The 18,168-nt window shown below is 36.6% G+C and overlaps 2 protein-coding genes across 5 annotated transcripts; both read right to left on the bottom strand.

The window, feature by feature from the left end:
* Nucleotides 1-1,459: 1,459 nt before the first annotated feature.
* On the bottom strand, nt 1,460-13,570 carry LOC106085200 (pickpocket protein 28). 4 transcript variants are annotated; one of them, XM_013249319.2, is made up of 8 exons: nt 13,233-13,570; nt 7,858-8,130; nt 7,526-7,789; nt 7,218-7,458; nt 7,010-7,149; nt 3,815-3,945; nt 3,503-3,743; nt 1,460-2,209 (listed from the first exon to the last, which is right to left on the bottom strand). In XM_013249319.2, exons 1-8 carry the CDS (start codon nt 13,325-13,327, stop codon nt 1,957-1,959), a joined length of 1,638 nt encoding a protein of 545 aa, XP_013104773.1. In that variant the 5' UTR covers nt 13,328-13,570; the 3' UTR covers nt 1,460-1,956. The 4 variants fall into 4 exon arrangements, with proteins under 4 accessions (XP_013104773.1, XP_059226314.1, XP_013104774.1 ...); XM_059370331.1 differs by having other exon boundaries at nt 13,129-13,322; XM_013249320.2 differs by lacking the exon at nt 13,233-13,570 and adding an exon at nt 12,923-13,097.
* Nucleotides 11,584-12,771, bottom strand: LOC131998116 (ribonuclease H2 subunit B-like). Its single transcript, XM_059370332.1, has one exon. It carries the CDS (start codon nt 12,718-12,720, stop codon nt 11,638-11,640), a length of 1,083 nt encoding a protein of 360 aa, XP_059226315.1. The 5' UTR covers nt 12,721-12,771; the 3' UTR covers nt 11,584-11,637.
* Nucleotides 13,571-18,168: the final 4,598 nt, after the last annotated feature.

Below are 18,168 nucleotides of genomic sequence, written 5' to 3' on the forward strand. Positions count from 1 at the left end.
GATCTGGGGTCTTGACTTCTTGAGCCTCTAGAGTGCGCAATTCTTATCCGATTGGAATGAAATTTTGCACGACGTGTTTTGTTATGATATCCAACAACTGTGCTAAATATGGTTCAAATCGGTTCATAACCTGATATAGCTGTCATATAAACAGATCTGGGGACTTGACTTCTTGAGCTTCTAAAGGGCGCAATTCCTATCCGATTTGGCTGAAATTTCGCAAGACGTTTTTTATTGTTACTTTCAATAACAATGTCAAATAAAGTACAAGTCGGTTCATAACCTGATTTAGCTGCCATATAAACCGATCTGGGATCTTGACTTCTTGAGCCTCTAGAGGTCGCAATTATTATCCGATTTGCCTGAAATTGTGTACGACGGATTCTCTCATGACCATTAACATACGTGTTTATTATGGTCTGAATCGGTCTATAGCCCGATACAGCTCCCATATAAATCGATCTCTCTATTTCACTTCTTGAGCCCCCAAATGGCGCAATTCTTATTCGAATTGGCTGACATTTTACACAGGTCTCCAACATATATATGATTTAATTGTGGTCCAAACCGGACCATATCTTAATATCACTCTAATAGCAGAGCAAATCTTTTCTTATATCCTTTTTTTTTGCCTAAGAAGAGATGCCGGGAAAAGAACTCGACAAATGCGATCCATGGTGGAGTGTATATAAGATTCGGCCCGGCCGAACTTAGCACGATTTTACTTGTTTTATATCCTTTTTTGCCTAAGAAGAGATGCCGGGAAAAGAACTCGACAAATGCGATCGATGGTGGAGGGTATATAAGATTCGGCCCGGCCGAACTTAGCACGCTTTTACTTGTTTTGTTTTAGTTTTGATTTTAGAGAAATTTTATTGAAATTGAAATTTGTCTGGAAATAAAAAGAAAATTTAAATAAAACTTTGTCTTGTTATCCGACTTCATCCAAATTTTTACTTTAAAGAAAATTATTGAAGTTTTTTGTTTAGAGCAAAAGAAAATTTTATTAATAATTTGTCTTTAAAGAACGTTTTAGTGAAATTTTGTATTTAGAGAAAGTTCCATTGCAATTTTGTCTTCGGAGAATAAGAAAATTTGAATAAAATTTTGTCTTCGAGAAAAAGTGTAAAAAAATTTTGTCTTTCCAAAAAAAAATTTAATAAAAATTAGTCTTTCGAGAAAAAATCTTAAAAAAGTTTTGTCTTTAAAGCCGGTACGCAGCTCTGGTGAAATTTTCGTTATCATAAGAAGTGCATTCGCATATACTGAGCGAAATTTTCGGTTTGGGTGGAATCAAAGGTTGACGTTGCACTGCAACTGGGAATGTTTTTTCTGCCTTCCTTTAATGAAAATTAAGAATTTAATCATTGGGGTCATCACTAAACGTATTTATTTGAAAACAAAAATGACAAAAATGAACACTTTATAAGCTGAAAAATATTACAGTTTGGCTAAATTAATATATGGTTGTAAGGATGCTTAGCAGGCTAAGAAAAAATTTTAATACCATATTTCCATAAGAAAATGTAGTTGAAATTTTATCTTTAGAGAAAATTATATTAACATTTTGTCTTCACAGTTTTATCAATCCCATGGCAGCCGGTTGTACGTACCGGATTGACCCGATGGAATCCTCCATCGGCAAGGGCTGCCGTCTCGGTGTAAAACACACTGCTACAACAACAACAACAGTTTTATTGAAATTTCGTTTTAAGAACAAATTTTATTGACATTCCCAACTAATCAGTCCTATTTTAAAATTAGGCATCTTCTACCTTCTCTTTAGTATATTCGTTACAATTTTTTTTTAATCTGTTAATATAAAAATACAAAATTTTAATGTGCATTGTTAAAGTGAATATGCATTTACGACCTTAGTGTGTGTACATATAAGTTACAATAGTATTAAAAATTTATAAAAAAAAAAAATATTGTTTTTGATTACTCCTCCTCTGATTACTCCTCATATATATCTAAATCCTGTTGCAAAAGCATCTTCTTAATTAATCGTCTCTTATGCAAATTATTACACAAACGCACAGAAAAGAAATAGATCAGCTCAATCACACTTAAGCTGGAAATTCCCATGAATAATCCAAATATGCCACCACAATTTGCTATCAGAGTTGTAATGCCATACATGACAGTACGTTTTATGGCAGTAAATTGAGTTTCCTTAAAGTAAACGGACAAACGAGAGCCACGACCACTAAAAAATAAGATACAATTTCAATCAAATTGTGCACTCAGTTTAGGGAGAGAATCTCAATGTCCGGATAAAATATGTAAACAAAATAAACAAAATTGTTAACAAGCAGATAACAAACAGATAACACTGGTTAACACTTGTTTCCTCTGATTATATTGTTTTTTTTCTATCTTATATTGGAGCGTTGCTTCCATTTTGAAATGGAAGCAGCTTTTGTTTTTGTGGAAAAGCTTACGCTATAATTTACGAATTTTAGACTAGATTTTCGTCTGTCTGTCCCAATTTCCTATCAGCTGTATTTTGAAATAAAATTGCAGCATCGGCCACCGTAGCGCAGAGGTTAGCATATCTGCCTATGACGCTGAACGCCTGGGTTGGAATCCTGGCGAGATCATCAGAAAAATTTTCAGCGGTGGTTTTCCCCTCCTAATGCTGGCAACATTTGTGAGGTACTAAGCCATGTAAAACATCTCTCCAAAGAGGTGTCGCACTGCGGCACGCCATTCGGACTCGACTATAAAAAGAAGGCCCCTTATCATTGAGCTTAAGCTTGAATCGGACAGCACTCATTGATATGTGAGAAGTTTGCCCCTGTTCCTTAGTGGAATGTTCATTGGCAAAATTTGCATTTAGAATTGCAGCATCAGGACAAGCCATGATATCCTTATATTGTACGTCAAAAATGCTTGATATGTATGCGGTTATGTCCCAGAGGGAATGAGGTGCCATAAAGTTCGTAACACCCATTTTTGGGCGATTTGATGTGCAGATAATTATAAATTATTTTGTCAATATGTGATTTGATATGTAATTTTATTGACCAAGGTGGCGTATGATGTTTACAATAAGTAGGCATAATTATCGAATAGTAATCATACGTACCGTGGGTCGATATATATTTAATAATGAAACATTTTAAATGATTGGGGATGTGACAGATGTTCTCGCCAAATCTTGATTGTTACAAACTTTATGAAATCTCGTTTAACACTGGATTATAGCGGGAGACGTACAACGCATCTCTGATATACAATATGACAAACTTATCGCTTGTACTGATTGAGTATTTTATTTTATTTGACAGTATGTAGGCAATTTTGATTTCGGTTTTAGAATTCAAAACGAAATAACAACAATAAAAAAATGTTTAATATATCTCAAAAACAAAACATGTTCGAGAAAAACTGATTTATACCGCTTAATTTTGTATTAAGCGGTGTAAATCACTAATTGTTATCGGCACAATATTTTTTAAACGGACATTGGGAAAACTAAGATAAGCATTATACTCACTCATCATGTTCATAGGTATCCCGTTGGGCCAAAACTGTTTTCTCATAATCATAGAAGGCTCGTGATATTTCAAAATTATAATCCAAAGAATTACACGATGGTATGCAATCGCACAATATCTCAACACTGGGATCAGTTGATTTCAATTTTGTTTGATTCGAAATAACAAAATTCATTTCTTCCTCAGCGCTCATATAGCAAGTGACCTCAGCCAGGCCACATGTAGGAACGTCTATGGGTTCTGGAAAATAGGTGGAGTTAACTTTAGTTCAGTCATGTTAATTAAATTATTCTATGTATGAGAATTCATACTTGGCATCCAAAATTTGGCACATCCACATTTATTTATTGTGAAATTTGCCAGGCATTCAGTTTGACAGTTGCTCTGGGAATACGATTTGAAGAAGCGTAAATAACGCTCATCGTTGAAATAACATTGCCGCCTAAATGGGAAATACATAATTCATAAACATGACACTCAGAGAAATTTGTTAGTGGACAAAATGAAACTGTCTTCAAACAGATGATATGTAAAAATAAAATTTGATCAAAAAATTTAGTACAAAAACACAAATTAAAAAACAAAAAAATACGTTGATAAACATTTTTATAAAAAAATTTGGTTTAGACAAAAATATTAAAAAATAAATAAATAAAATGTTGACGAAATTTACCATGACAATCCAATTTCGACATAATTTTCTTTAAATGTCTACAATTTTTACTCAAATATAAACTACATCAAAATATGAGACCAAATTTTGACAAAAAGAAAACTAAGAAAAACACCGTAGCGCAGAGGTTATCAGGTCCGCCTATGACGCTGAACGCCTGGGTTCGAATCCCAGCAAGACCATCATAAAATGTTCAGCGGCGGTTATCCCCTGCTAATGATAGCGGCATTTGTGAGGCACTATGCCATGTAAAACTTCTCTCAAAAAAGATGTCGCACTGCGGCACGCCGTTCGGACTTGGCTATAAAAAGGAGGCTCCTTATCATTGAGCTTAAACTTGAATCGGACTGCACTCATTGATATGTGAGCATTTTGCTCCAGTTCCTTAGAGGAATGTTCATGGGCAAATTTGCATTTGCATACTGGCAATAAAAGTGACTCTTAAATTGGCTTGCTTCTATCGGTAATAGGTTAATAAAAAGGCAGCAGGAGCCGCAAAATTGCTAGCTGACATGGCTAGGAAAACGGATATGCGATAAATGAAAGTTTAAACCACAAGAGTGAAGACAAATAAGAATAGATCTTAATTCAATGCGATTATTGGATTATATTACTTTAGACGGCGATCGACTAAAAGGCAGCTTTCGATTTTACGCCCTGTAAAACTTGAGCACCACAAAGGTTGAAACTTTGAGTTCCAATCTGTGTGGTGCTCATAGCTGTCCCGAGAAGGTTAGCTGCGAGCTACCAGGCGTCCACAGGTTGCAGATAGTGGAATGCTCCATATGGAGTAACTGCAACTGCAGTCGTGTACAATCAGCGGTATCGAGTGGAGAGTCTCAGTGAGAGGCCGGGCGGCACCGGCTCTTATATAAATACTGAGTGCCTATGATGCTCGATAAGCGAGTTATTGGTACTCTAAAATAACCAATGGCCATCTTGTTCCCGCGACGATTAGTCCTTTGGACCGGAACGAGCATGCTCAATCCGGCTGACATGGGATTGTTGCAAAGAGTCGAATGCTATTTCTACCCAGTTCAGAATCTATGGTGGTAACTATTGAAGAATGAAAGCAAGTCAAAGCAATGAACTTATGAAGGCATAATAAAAGTGCATGATTTCATTCCGTTATCTGCAAGGATTGTGCAAGTGGAGTAAGATTTTGTTATCCCAATATGGAATCCTCATCACTCTAAAAAATACTCAGAACCAATTAAGTAGAGAAAGTAATCCAATCGCTGGCTGAACAGTAAAAAATTCACCTGTTCCGGGCCACAGAAATATATCCGAGAATGGTACCGCAGACGAGCTTACGAGACTAGGAACAACCTTAGACCTTCCGGAGGAACTGGAATCTGTGGGTATGCCTCTAGCCACATGTAAGCTTAGTCTTCAGGATGATGCCCGAAGAGCAACGAATGACAAATGGTCCCAAAGAGAGGCTTGTGATGCCTCCAAAAGTAGAAAGAGTCCTACCGCTATACTGTCATGGGCTAAAACAGAGGTCTCAGTCATTGTGCCCATCATGACAGATCATTCTGTCAGGTCTGATAGTAAAAAATGCTAGTAGACTGAAGGTTGCAAGTAAAGACTTCTGTGAGGACGTCGATAATATCACACCCCGGTGTGCACTAGCACCACATCCCATAATGACGCTCGTTTTCCCTGCAGAGCGGCTTCAACCAATAACTTAAAGTTCAAAGGCGACATTCCTGAATTACGTGTCATATATAAGACACAACGCCTTCAGACTTGATGAGGTCTGCGAGGCAAACCGAGTTTAGAGTGAATACTGCATGACTCCGATTGCCATCAACCTCATTCAATCTACTAAACTTCCTCCCGCCACGGAATAGCAGCGAGCACCACACAGGCTGAAACATTAAAGTCCGATCTATTTGGTGTTCATTGCTGTCACGAAACACACGTTGCGGATAGTGGAATGCTCCATACGAAGTAGCTGCAACGGCAGTCGCGGACAATCAGCGGTATCGAACGGAGAGTCTCAGTGAGAGGCAGGGAGGCATCGGCTCCAGCACAAATGCTGATTGCCTATGATTCTTGATATGACGATGCGGGTGATTGGCGCCTTTAAATGACCAGTCGCCACCTTGTTCCCGTGGCGATCGGTTCTTTGAACCGGAACGAGCTTGGCTACAACAACTAACCTTCCAGTAGGTGCTTGAAAGCTTGAGATTTCAGTTCCTTAGTCCTCTTAGTATAGACTCAATATCTGAAGTTCTCCTTGGTACTCATGCGTGTGTCATTGGTCGAGAAGGAAAATCTCTTTTCTGCCTTAATCTAGTGCTGTGCCTGGCTAGATCTTAACAATCTTTTTTTTTTGAGACAAGGAAATCCCATGGCAGCCGGTTTTACATACCGGATTAACCCGATGAATTTCTTCATCGGCAAGGGCTGCCGCCTCAGTGTTCAACACACTGCTACAACAACAAAAACAATGAAACATGTCAATTGAACGTCGATCCCCGTAAGTTTGTTTAGTTTGAATCTGTCGCAATTTCAGCCTGCATCGTCATAAACTGAAGGAGGTCCAGGCTATTTCAGGAGGACGTCAAAGTTTACAAATTGCATACCAGCAAATCCCCGAGCCCAATAAAAGAGTCTCTCTCCTTATCGGTGAGTGTCTTAGCATCATTCGCTCAATAAAACTGTGAGCAATGCGCCGTTTTATTATACCACGCCTTCAAAGGGCGTATTCGTTTGCCATAGAAGGCCTGTGGGCTAGCCAAATTATAAGCACACCCCGTTCCTTAGCAAAATTTGCAATTTTTTTAAAAAACAAAAAGGTTTTGCTTAAAAAGAACAAACTTACTTTTCTGGACCAAACTGGTGTAAATTTTCGGTGGAAGTAACATATTGCGGTAGAACAGAAACTAGCACCTCATCATCGTGTGGAACTAAAATATAATTGCCCGTCGTTAGGGGTACACTCTCAGGAGAATTGAGGAAAACCTATTAACATCAAGCACACATTATAACTTTAATAACCTAGGAGTTGTTTGTCATGTCAACACGCTCACTTTATAGCCTTGTTTAAAACTGCGACAAGTGTAATCGAAATTATGTTCAAATCCCATCATAAAAGCGAATAAGCCATTTCGTGCCGAAGACAAAACCGATCTCTGGGGATATGCATTAAATCCTTGTCCCACATAGCCATCATCCAAAGACCAGTTTCCGGTAACATCTTTGTAACGGGGCAACTCCACATCATAATAGTTGTTATAGTCGATGACTGTTTTATCCGAATAGCTTAGGTAACTACAAGAAGGGGATTACACATTATTTGGCAGCCACACGACATACATATGAGCTTGTGAGTTCATACTTAGGGTCCCTGTAAATGTCCTGGGTGTTAAGACCATTGAATTGATAGCAAATGCCTTCGTCTGTTAGCACATATTTGAAGAGATAGTTGCAGAAATAGAAGCGACCATTCCATTTGCAGAAAGGCAAAGTAATGTTCGGCACCAACGCCAGATCGACTAGAGTTTGAGGTACATCAACAGGCAAATTTTTGGGCATATAGGGAGAAAAGCGTTCCAGCACTTCATTTTCACATATTTGTAAAGTTGCCACAAACTTTTGTAATCTGTTTGAGTAAAATTAAACAGGCTTGCAGAGTTAAGCACACACATTTGTAAACTTTTAAGAACATACTCTTCTTCGGTTACATTTCCAGAATTTGTAAAACTGTCATTTTCTTCAATTTCCGTCCAGATTTGATTTGCCACATTTGTAAAATCAAATCTATCCCTTTCCATTTTAATTTCGGGACAAATGGTGATGGTAGGAAAGGGTATGGATGAAACGGGCACTAGGGTCTCATCGAATCCCAAAATCACAGGTGAATCTAGCCACTTCAAGTAGGTGTCCCACATGAGGGAAACGGCATAGTAAAATGAGATCACCATTAGAATAACCCAAAAAAATCTAAAAATTTACACAAATTTTAAATTTAACTTTATCCAGATATTCGTTTTTTTTTGTTGGTATGCATCACTTTTCATAAAATGGTCGATGAACTTCGAAAATATAACGAAGTCCATGTATCGATGTACTTTTTGAATATTCTGCCATAAGACCCTGACAGGCCGACCATCTGCTGCCATATTTTATGCGTGATTTTATAATAAGTTCACTGGGCACATCACTCAAAGCTTGTGAAGTAATACTCAAATGCCGCTCGGATATTGTGGGTAACGAGAGAAACTCTTTATCCGGATCCGGTTGAGGGAAATGCACAGGTTTGCCGCCGACAAACATCGTTTGCGCTTATCACAATACTTAACAAGTCACAATGTACTAAACTGCCTTTCTTTTGTGTGCCACCTTTTATATGGCCACGGTAAGGCCAAAAATTAAGTGAAGCTATTATTTGCCACATTCCCAAGTGATTTTCATACACAGACTGCTGGCCAAGGGAATACATTGACTCGCCAAACACATACAGCCAACAGTTTTATAGTCTCCTGCTTATTAAAGTGGCTTATTGCTAAAATTCTTGCAAAAAGGTTTTATTGTTTTTTGAGCGACTTCAATGCAAATGCAAAAAGTATCAACTGATTGTTGACACGGATACTGTTTGCCACCGCAACGCAGAGCTGACCATGTTCGAATCCTGGCAAGACCATTATAAAGCGGTGGTTATCCCCTCCTAATGTTAGCGACATTTGTGAGTTACTATGCCATGTAAAACTTCTCTCAAAGCGGTGTCGCACTGCAGCACGCCGTTCGGACTCGGCTATAAAAAGGAGGCCCCTTGTCATTGAGCTTTAAATTTTAATCGGACCGCACTCATTGATATGTGAGAAGTTTGCCCCTGTTCTTTAATGGAATGTTCATGGGCAAATTTGAATATTTTAGGAGAGCGATAGATTTTGGGCCAGGTCGTTGCCGGTACAACGAAAATATTCTTCGTTTAGGTGATTTTTGATATATATTTAATACAAAAAGTATTTGTTTTGTTTTGCCTTTTAGCAGATGATACTTAACATTGTGTTCCAAAAAATACAAAAAGGTGTGTTTATATAAGAATAGAACAGTTTAGCATAAAAAAGGCATCGTTCCTTTATGAAGTGAAAATGGTTTGATTTTAACGCCCTACTTTGTTAAGGACTCAAATACTCGCCAAAAGCTCTTAAGCCAATTTTCAAAAACGACTGATCTCGGAGATGCTTGAACCGATTTATGTATGCCTCATCATGGTACCCCAAAAACCCGAAATTGGTATAAAGTTTTGGGTTCAACTAACCTGGGGGGCGCCCCATCTCAATACCCACCCGAACGGACATGTTTACCGACTGGCACAATATGGGTATCAAATGAAAGGTATTTAAGAGCAGAGTACGAACTTGGCACAAAAATGTCACCTTAAGTTTCGGAGGGTTCCCCACCCCCAAAAACACCACCAACAGGACACTTTTATCGCTTTGGGCAATATGGGTAACAAATAAAAAGGTATGCCACCTCATGGCACCCCAAAAACACGAAATTGGTATAAAGTTTTGGGGTCAACTAACCTGGGGGCGACCCATCTCAAAACCCACCCGAACGGACATGTTTACCAACTGGGACAATATGGGTATCAAATGAAAGGTATTCAAGAGTAGAGTACGAACTTGGCATAAATATTTCACCTTACATTTCTGGGTGGGTCCCCCACCCCCAAAAACACCACGCAACAGGACACTTTTACCGCTTTGGGCAAAATGGGTATCAAATGAAAGGTATTTAAAAATAGAGTACAAATCTGACGTAAACATTTATTCCATGGTGTCTAAGGGACCTCCTTAATAAATCAAATAAATTGTTTTTTGGGTCTTAGCATGGAGGGGACCGACCCTCTCCTCCCAATAAAAACAACACCAAACTGTCATGTAGGACGACCGAGAATATATTGCATTCAAAGTAAAGAACGTGTCAGAGGGAACCGCCTACCCCTCAAACTGAAAATATTTGTGGATTATGGCAAAAAGGGTTTCAAACCTGATATCCGTTTTATGGCCAAATATTTCAGGGACGATTCATCTCATAAACTCCCCCTGAACCACACATATACCTACTATAGCAATATGTAGCTCAAATGTGGTTTTTGGGAGTAGAGTATGAATCTAATATCCACTTTCGGGGCAAAGGATTTGCCTACTCCAATCTACCGCCAAAACCAAGAGAATGCATTAGATCTAACATCCAAACCCTTATCCTATTTTCAAAAGCGCCAGATCTCGGAGATCAATGGAACGATTTACGCGAAATTAAGTACGTTTAAAATAACCCAAAAAAAAGGGCGGCCGCCCCATCTTCAAAGCCCGCCAAATGGAAATGTAAACCAAAAATGACAATATTAGGCTCAAATGAAAAATATCAAGCTGAATATCGCCCAGAAATAGGGTGATCCTTGACACCCTCTTCTCGTTGTTGTTGTAGCCACAATTTCATGTGGGGCGGCCATTCTCGTCAAGCTCATTTCAGTCAGCAGGCTCGGTCTGGTCGAAAGGGCCGATCACCGCGGGGACAGGGTGGTAATTGGTTATTTAAAGGCGCCAAAACCCCGCCTTGTAATATCGAGCATCATAGGCACTCAGTATTTGTGCAAGAGCCGGTGCCGCCTGGCCTCTTACTGAGACTTCCCGCTCGATATCGCTGATTGTCCACGACTGCCGTTGCAGCTACTCCGTATGGAGCATTCCACTATCCGCAACCTGTGGACGCGTCCGGTAGCTCGCAGCTTAGCTTACGAGCAATGATGATTAATACCACACAGATCGTTCCTCAATGTTCCAGCCTGTAAGATGCTCACAGCTATACCGCACGGGACCCTCCTCTCGTTTTCAGCCATTACTACCGCAGTCTGCGATAATGCAAGAAACAAAATCCTAACATCTTTGTCTTCAACTGAATTTCCAACTCACTGAGCTAGAAATTCCTCCGAGACATGTCAGGAGTAGTATCTGGATGTTTAAAGACAACTCACCTGTCCAATTCAAACCTCATCATACACGTCGGGAACTGAAATTCTTCTAAAATCTGCCCTGCATGCAACACAGGACCACATGACAATTATCACCTCAATGCCATGGCAGCCGGTTGTACGTATAGGATTGACCCGATGAAGTGCTTCATCGGCAAGGGCTGCCGCCTCAGTGTACAACAACAATCACCTATTTACATGGCCGGAACACCCTACTTATCATACCGCAGAATCACTATGAAAGCCGCCAGATTCCTGTTTTAGATCAGGAGACGGTAGCACGATCAGAATAATCATGGAAAGAATGAATCTGTATACTTACAATAAACGTGGTTACAACAAAACCCTACAACCATCTTTCTACTGCTTTTACAAAAACTAAACACCTATGCCCTAAAAATAAAAATATAAGCTTAGGTTTCTTTCTTTAAATAACGAACATATATATTTAAACATTCTACATTATATTATGCGGCAGTCTTTTTCATAAAAAATGATGCTATACTCTTGGTACCTTTAGCACTCTTCGCCAATGATTTTTCTTTAGCTGTCATTGTCTTTTCCTTCAACGGAGTAGATAAGTTCTCTTTGGGCGATTTTATGATCTCCTCACTTAAAGAATTGTTCTTATTACGATTTTCTTCTTCATCATCGTCCGGCGATTCTTCCAACAAACTGGAATCCTTCAATTTAGCTGCTGCCCCATTTTCCAATTTTTGCTTTTTCGAGATTTCATTCTTTAGCTTGTCGCCGGACTTACGTTTAGTATTAGTCGCCGCTGCCTTCTTTTCCTCATTCTTTGTCGCTTTCTCAGAGGGTATTTGCAAATATTTAGCAAGTTCCTCATGCAATTCCAGGGATATATAGCCCCCAATATAATCACAGGCCATACGCAGGTAATCCGTCTCATGGGCAGTCTCGTCTACTACGTTTTCACTTCGTGTATAGTTTTGCGATATGGCACTGTGGCCACAGTATATGCCGGCTTTTTTCAACGCCTCTGCCACATGTTTTGTTTTAAGCGACAACCATGCTAAACATTTCTCGTGGTTATATTTATAGAAATTATCTCCTCCTGCAGTTTTAACATCGGCAATACATTTTAGCGACGCATGCGGTATAAAATTGGTAAGCAGCCTCGAAACACTGGAATCCTCCTCATCATATATGTTATCCAAGGAGATGGCTCTAGTCGAACAATGCTTGCGCAAGTGGTGCAAAGCTAAAAAGGTCACATCAATCGGGGTGGTAATGTAGATATGCCCATTGGAACACACCTCGCTGTTGATAAGCCAACTTCTTCTAGGCTCTGAATACTCCACCACTTCCATTATAATGTTATCATTTTTTGTCATAAATAATGCTTTCTTGCCTTTTCCCGCATGATAAAATTGCTCCAGATTCAACTTTTGCGTCCCATCTTCCAGCATATCCTGAGATATGTAAAATATTTTCCTTAAGGCGGATGCAGATGTACTGGCCTTTGGTTTTGCGGGTGTATCCGGATCATCTTTTACTTTGCTGGATCGAGTTGATTTTGATTTACTCATTTCGTTTCACTTTTTAGTTATTGTGGACTATTTCTATTTCTTTTGAAGGATGGGACAAACAATAACAAAAAAAAAACGCGCGAAAATCGGTTCAATATTCGATTTTTCTTTGACATTTTGAGGTTTGCATCAGAGTTGTGCACGTGAGTCGTGAGTTATCGTATCACGTGATTAATGAGTGAGAACCAAAATCTAATCTTACCTCGCCAAATTAAAGAGGAGATCAATACCTTTTATTTGGCATACCACATTATTTATTTAAATGTGGATATTAACTTCATTTTCACAACGAAACTTTATATAATAAAAAAGTGAAAAAATCTGTGAAAACAATTTCATTTGTGTTACTAAGTTCTTTATTGAGTGGAAATTTGGCATTCATTAAAAGCGTGGACGAAACGTTTTTACCTTGGGCTAAAATGACAAAAAAAAGGATATTCGCCTCAATTGCGTTGCATTTTCATTAATTTTCTTTTAAATAAATAACAATTGTTAGCAAATATAGCTCTTACACTTTTATTTTTCGTGACAACACTACACAAACAACACAATTTACATAAAGTAATGCTGATGGTAAAACATTATGATGGAAGTGTTGCCTATACATATGTCTCTTTTATTGAAAAACGCTTTTTTGGGGATTTCTACAATAAGGGTCGGTATTCTATTCTGCTTTTGGAATAGTAATCGAATAATCGATTGTGTAATCATTTCATCGACTTTTATGGAGACTTTGCACGGTACATCATATTACATGGTCATTGTAATAGTATTGGTGAAAATAACAAAACATGTACACATAACCATCAGTAGCTGAAAAATCATTACGTGACAGGTATCGTAAAGCACGTTATGTTCAAAATAAAGTTATAAAAAGATAAGAAAAGTATGGAAAATTAAATAAAATTAAAAAACAAAAAAATCGATGTTTTTGGCAAAAGCTCTAATCAACACGTACACACGATGAGTACGATCATGATGGGCCGTATAAAAGGCCTATAAGGAATATTGCGTTGAATAGTATAAAAGTTTGTTTGTTTATTTGTTTTTAGTTTCACATACAAGATTTTGAATCTAATAATTGTGAAATTTCGTGGGTAAAATTTAATAAATAAATAGATACAATTGTGGTAAATAAATAGAATTGCGTTTATAGAAGAAAAGACATGAAAATTAAATTTTTGACCAAGTAAATGAGTTTCCAGACCATGACCGTTTACACCGCGCCTGACTAATTTCAGGTAATTTTTTAGCCATGAATTTCTATGGGATTTAAAAAACAATCCAGCGAAAATTTTGTTTGGTTTGGATTTTAAAATATGCCAAATGGATTTTAGGATGGATTGGACGTAAAGACGAAAGAGCCATAAAACACGTTTAAATAGGCAACTTAAGCTAAGTACTCTGTTCAGCTTTTCAGGCGGAATGCTGTCAAACTCTATTTAAAAAATGTCGGCGAAGCGCTGGAGGAAAATAGGCGAAAAAGAAGTAGTCTGTTTGTAGTGAGGAAAATTGCTATAAGAAATTTTATTGGCAACGCTTGAAACCATTGTCGGCCTATTTTTGTCATTTCGCGTAAAAAGCGGAACAGAATACCCTGCTTAAAGAGGAAGAGATTTGACAGTTTCTTGATTGAAGAATTCTATCGGTTTGCCAAGGGGTTCCTTTCGGCATCGAACTACACTTTATACCTGGACACAGCAGTGGATTTTACAGCGAGGCGGACGAAGGAAGACGAGTTTTCTTTGGCCACTGAAGGACGCGATTAGATCTATAGCTATGAAGACAGCTGACAAATGGAAGGTCGAATATAAGAAGAAAACCCGAGATGAACTCGCACAATTTTGGGATCCACCTGACTATTACTGGAAATACCTGGATTGGGTTTCTCATCGGTGACTGCTTCTGTGGCGCTACGCTCTTCAAGATGGGGGTGGTGCAATCTTTGATACAACTGCAACGTTGAAGACACTGCGGACAATATTATATTCGAATGTTCGTGTCCCTCCATCCCACAGGTATATATGACATGCTGATACAGGCAGAGTATATCTCCCTAAGCCAAAGAACGAGTCTATCAGACACAGCTTGTAATCCAACCGGTTATCCATCATCGTGGTCTGGCGACTTAAAGGATTCAAAACTTCTTATCGCCTAAAGGATTTCGCCTCAGACACAATTTCCCTAATAACCTCCAACGAATGCATAAACAGTTAAATGTTACTATTACAAAATTTCCAAGGATCATTAAGGACCTTAAACTTAGTGGCTAATAAAATAAAGTTTTTTTTTTGATTAAAAACAAAAAAATAAATATTAAAATTTTTTCAAAATTGGATAATGGAATCGACGGGTTCATTTTAATGGGTTACTTTTTTGTTAAAATTAAACCAATTTTTTTGAACAGAGCATGTTTAAAAATACAATTGCAAAAATAAACAAACTACCAACGTTTTTAAATACATATACAGAAAAAAATCACAAAATAATTTTATTTTCAATTAAAAAATTAATTGAATCAATAATTTTTTAATTGAATCCGTATTGTTTTTTCAATTACGAACGTCATTTAAATTTGGCAAATTTTCAATTAAAAAATTAATCGATTCAATCGCCTTTTCTTTGAAACTGAACTTTTTTCAATTACGATCGTGATTGAAATTTTTGAAATTTTCAATTAATCAATTCAATTAATTCAATCCCTTTTTTAATTGAATATGATTTTTTTTCAATTACGACCGTAATTCAAATTTTCAATTAAAAATTCAATGATTTAATCATTTTTTTATTGGACCTTAAAAAAATTTATAAATAAAATGTTATCGAAAATGTAATCTTTTCCAATTAAACATTAACGGCTAAGACCAGAAACTTTTTTCTTTTTGTCACTCAAATTGTTGCCAATTTATTAAAATCAGTTGATTTTATAAAGGCGAAACATCTGTCTTCATTGAACTGGCGAACGAATCGAGTGTCAAAAAGAAAAAAAAAAACGTTAGTTGTCCAGGCAGTAAGTTCATTCAATAATTTTTTAATGGAATCGCAATTTTTTTTTTTAGACCCAACAGCACATATATTTCTGCCTGCTCTTGAAAACATCCAGCCGCTCAAAATTTTGATAAATACTATTTATATATAGAAAAATTTTCCCCACAAACAGTCCTTCGACTACCTTAACGGCATACCGACTTTTTCTTTAGCATCGTCTCGATAATCTTCCTTTTATAATTCGGAAAACAATATTTTCCGTTTAATTTTTGGAAAAACCCCTGGAGGTGTTTCGCTTCAAAGGAGTGATCATGGACCTAAATATAAACCTCGTGTTCCAGAAGTTTTACATATGTGAGCCATGAGCCATTTTAAATAACATTTCAATATTTTCAATTAAATTTTAAATTGATCTAATTAAAAAATTAATTGGATATTTCGAAAATTTCAATCATTTTTTTAATTGGATCAATTTAAAAATTAATTGAGAATGTCAAAAAAAAAACTCTATAATTTTTTAATTGGATCAATTAAAAACATTAATTGGAAATTTCAAAAATTTTTCAATCATCTTTTTAAAAAACTGCGATTGATATTATCATTTGTATGATTGTATATTTGCATATTTCGAATTTATATTTGTATATTTCGAAAATTTCAATCATTTTTTTAATTGGATCAATTAAAAAATTAATTGAAAATGTCAAAAAATACTATCATTTTTTAATTGGATCAATTAAAAACATTAATTGGAAATTTCAAAAATTTTTCAATCACCTTTTTAAAAAACTGCGATTGATATTATCATTTGCATGATTGTATATTTGCATATTTCGAATTTATATTTGTATATTTCGAAAATTTCAATCATTTTTTTAATTGGATCAATTAAAAAATTAATTGAAAATGTCAAAAAATACTATCATTTTTTAATTGGATCAATTAAAAACATTAATTGGAAATTCCAAAAAATGTTCAATCACCTTTTTAAAAACTGCGATTGATATTATCATTTTCGCCATTAAAGCAATTTCAATTGAAAATTAATTGAATCAATTAACTTCGTGATTAAAACCGATTTTTTTTTTTTTTGTGTAGTTGCCAAAGATAAAAATCCCGCAGACATTATACTTCAATATTGACCATAATATGTGCCATAAATACCGCAAAGTCTGTAATTGTTATTTAAAAGCTATTTGCACAATCATAAAAATCCTTAATCACAAAATAACATTTCTGTCAGATGCATTGCAGTATGCGGTGTTTCTGCGATAATACTTTATGGCATGGAAGTAGTTTCGACATTCCAGCATAGGACAACTCTTTTCTTTCAACCGTCATGGTATGATGTTGGTTTGATGATCACGTATCATAGCATTGCATTTGTTTTCGACAGATGGCATTAACACAGAAAAATTTAACATTTGCAGGCCTCTAATAAAGATGATGTGAGCCGACTGCTAAATTTTATTCTAATCCTATCCTGTGCACGTTTGGATATAACAACAACTGTACATGAACAGTTGTTGTGGGTAGTTATCGGTTAAGCCATAACCGATATATCGTCATTCGTAAGTTACAATACATAACAAAAACATGCATGCATCTGAAGGACAAAGTTAAACAAATTTTAAACCCGTTCACGCCGTTAAACGTATGACTTGGATTCGTTTATTGTTCAAAAATTGTTTTGCATCCAGAAATTTTTTGACAATTATCATTGAAATTAACGTTGGAAAAGGCATAAGCTAATTTTTAAAAATTCGTGTACAGTCGTCCTAGTCTTACAAGGTCGTCTGCTCAATAATTTCCTCGATTACATTTGTAGACCAATGCCTTAGAACGTTTTAAAGCATTAACTTCGCAATAATAACTCATATCCCTCAAAACAGATACTAGCTGTGTTCAAGAACTCGAAAACTTGTGCAATTTGCAAACATTTTTATTGGAAGTCGTTCGCGTACTTTATTTACCAGCAGAAGAAAGCGCGAGTGAGAGCAAATTTTGACAGTAAGAAAATAAAGAATCTGTACCGGGACTTTTCTTGCCAGCAGAAATTTGCAACTTTGAACAGATGTTTTGTAAAGGTCAGCTGTTTTATGAAAAGCAGCCGTTACATTAAAATACAAAAGCTAACGCCAAAATGTATCAAAAAGCCAGAGGTAAGGAAAAAAGTATAAATATTGTTTATTGGTAATTATTAAATTTGTTTCATTTTTATTTCCTTATTAATGAATATTCATGGCAGCAGCTAGTGTTCAGGTACAGAAAACTCGACAAATGTAATTATACCTCAAGTCGGGTGCTCTACTTTAGAAGGTAAGTGCAAAATTTCCGGAATTATTTGGAAAACCTTGAAAAATTAAAACACTGTATTCTTCCAGACACTAAGAAAAGAGCAATTATCGGTTTCTTAAGTGTTTTGATGACATCATCGGAGAGCTACGATGAACCCAACAC

Source organism: Stomoxys calcitrans, chromosome 5 (genome assembly GCF_963082655.1).
Source record: "Stomoxys calcitrans chromosome 5, idStoCalc2.1, whole genome shotgun sequence".
NCBI lineage: Eukaryota > Metazoa > Arthropoda > Insecta > Diptera > Muscidae > Stomoxys > Stomoxys calcitrans.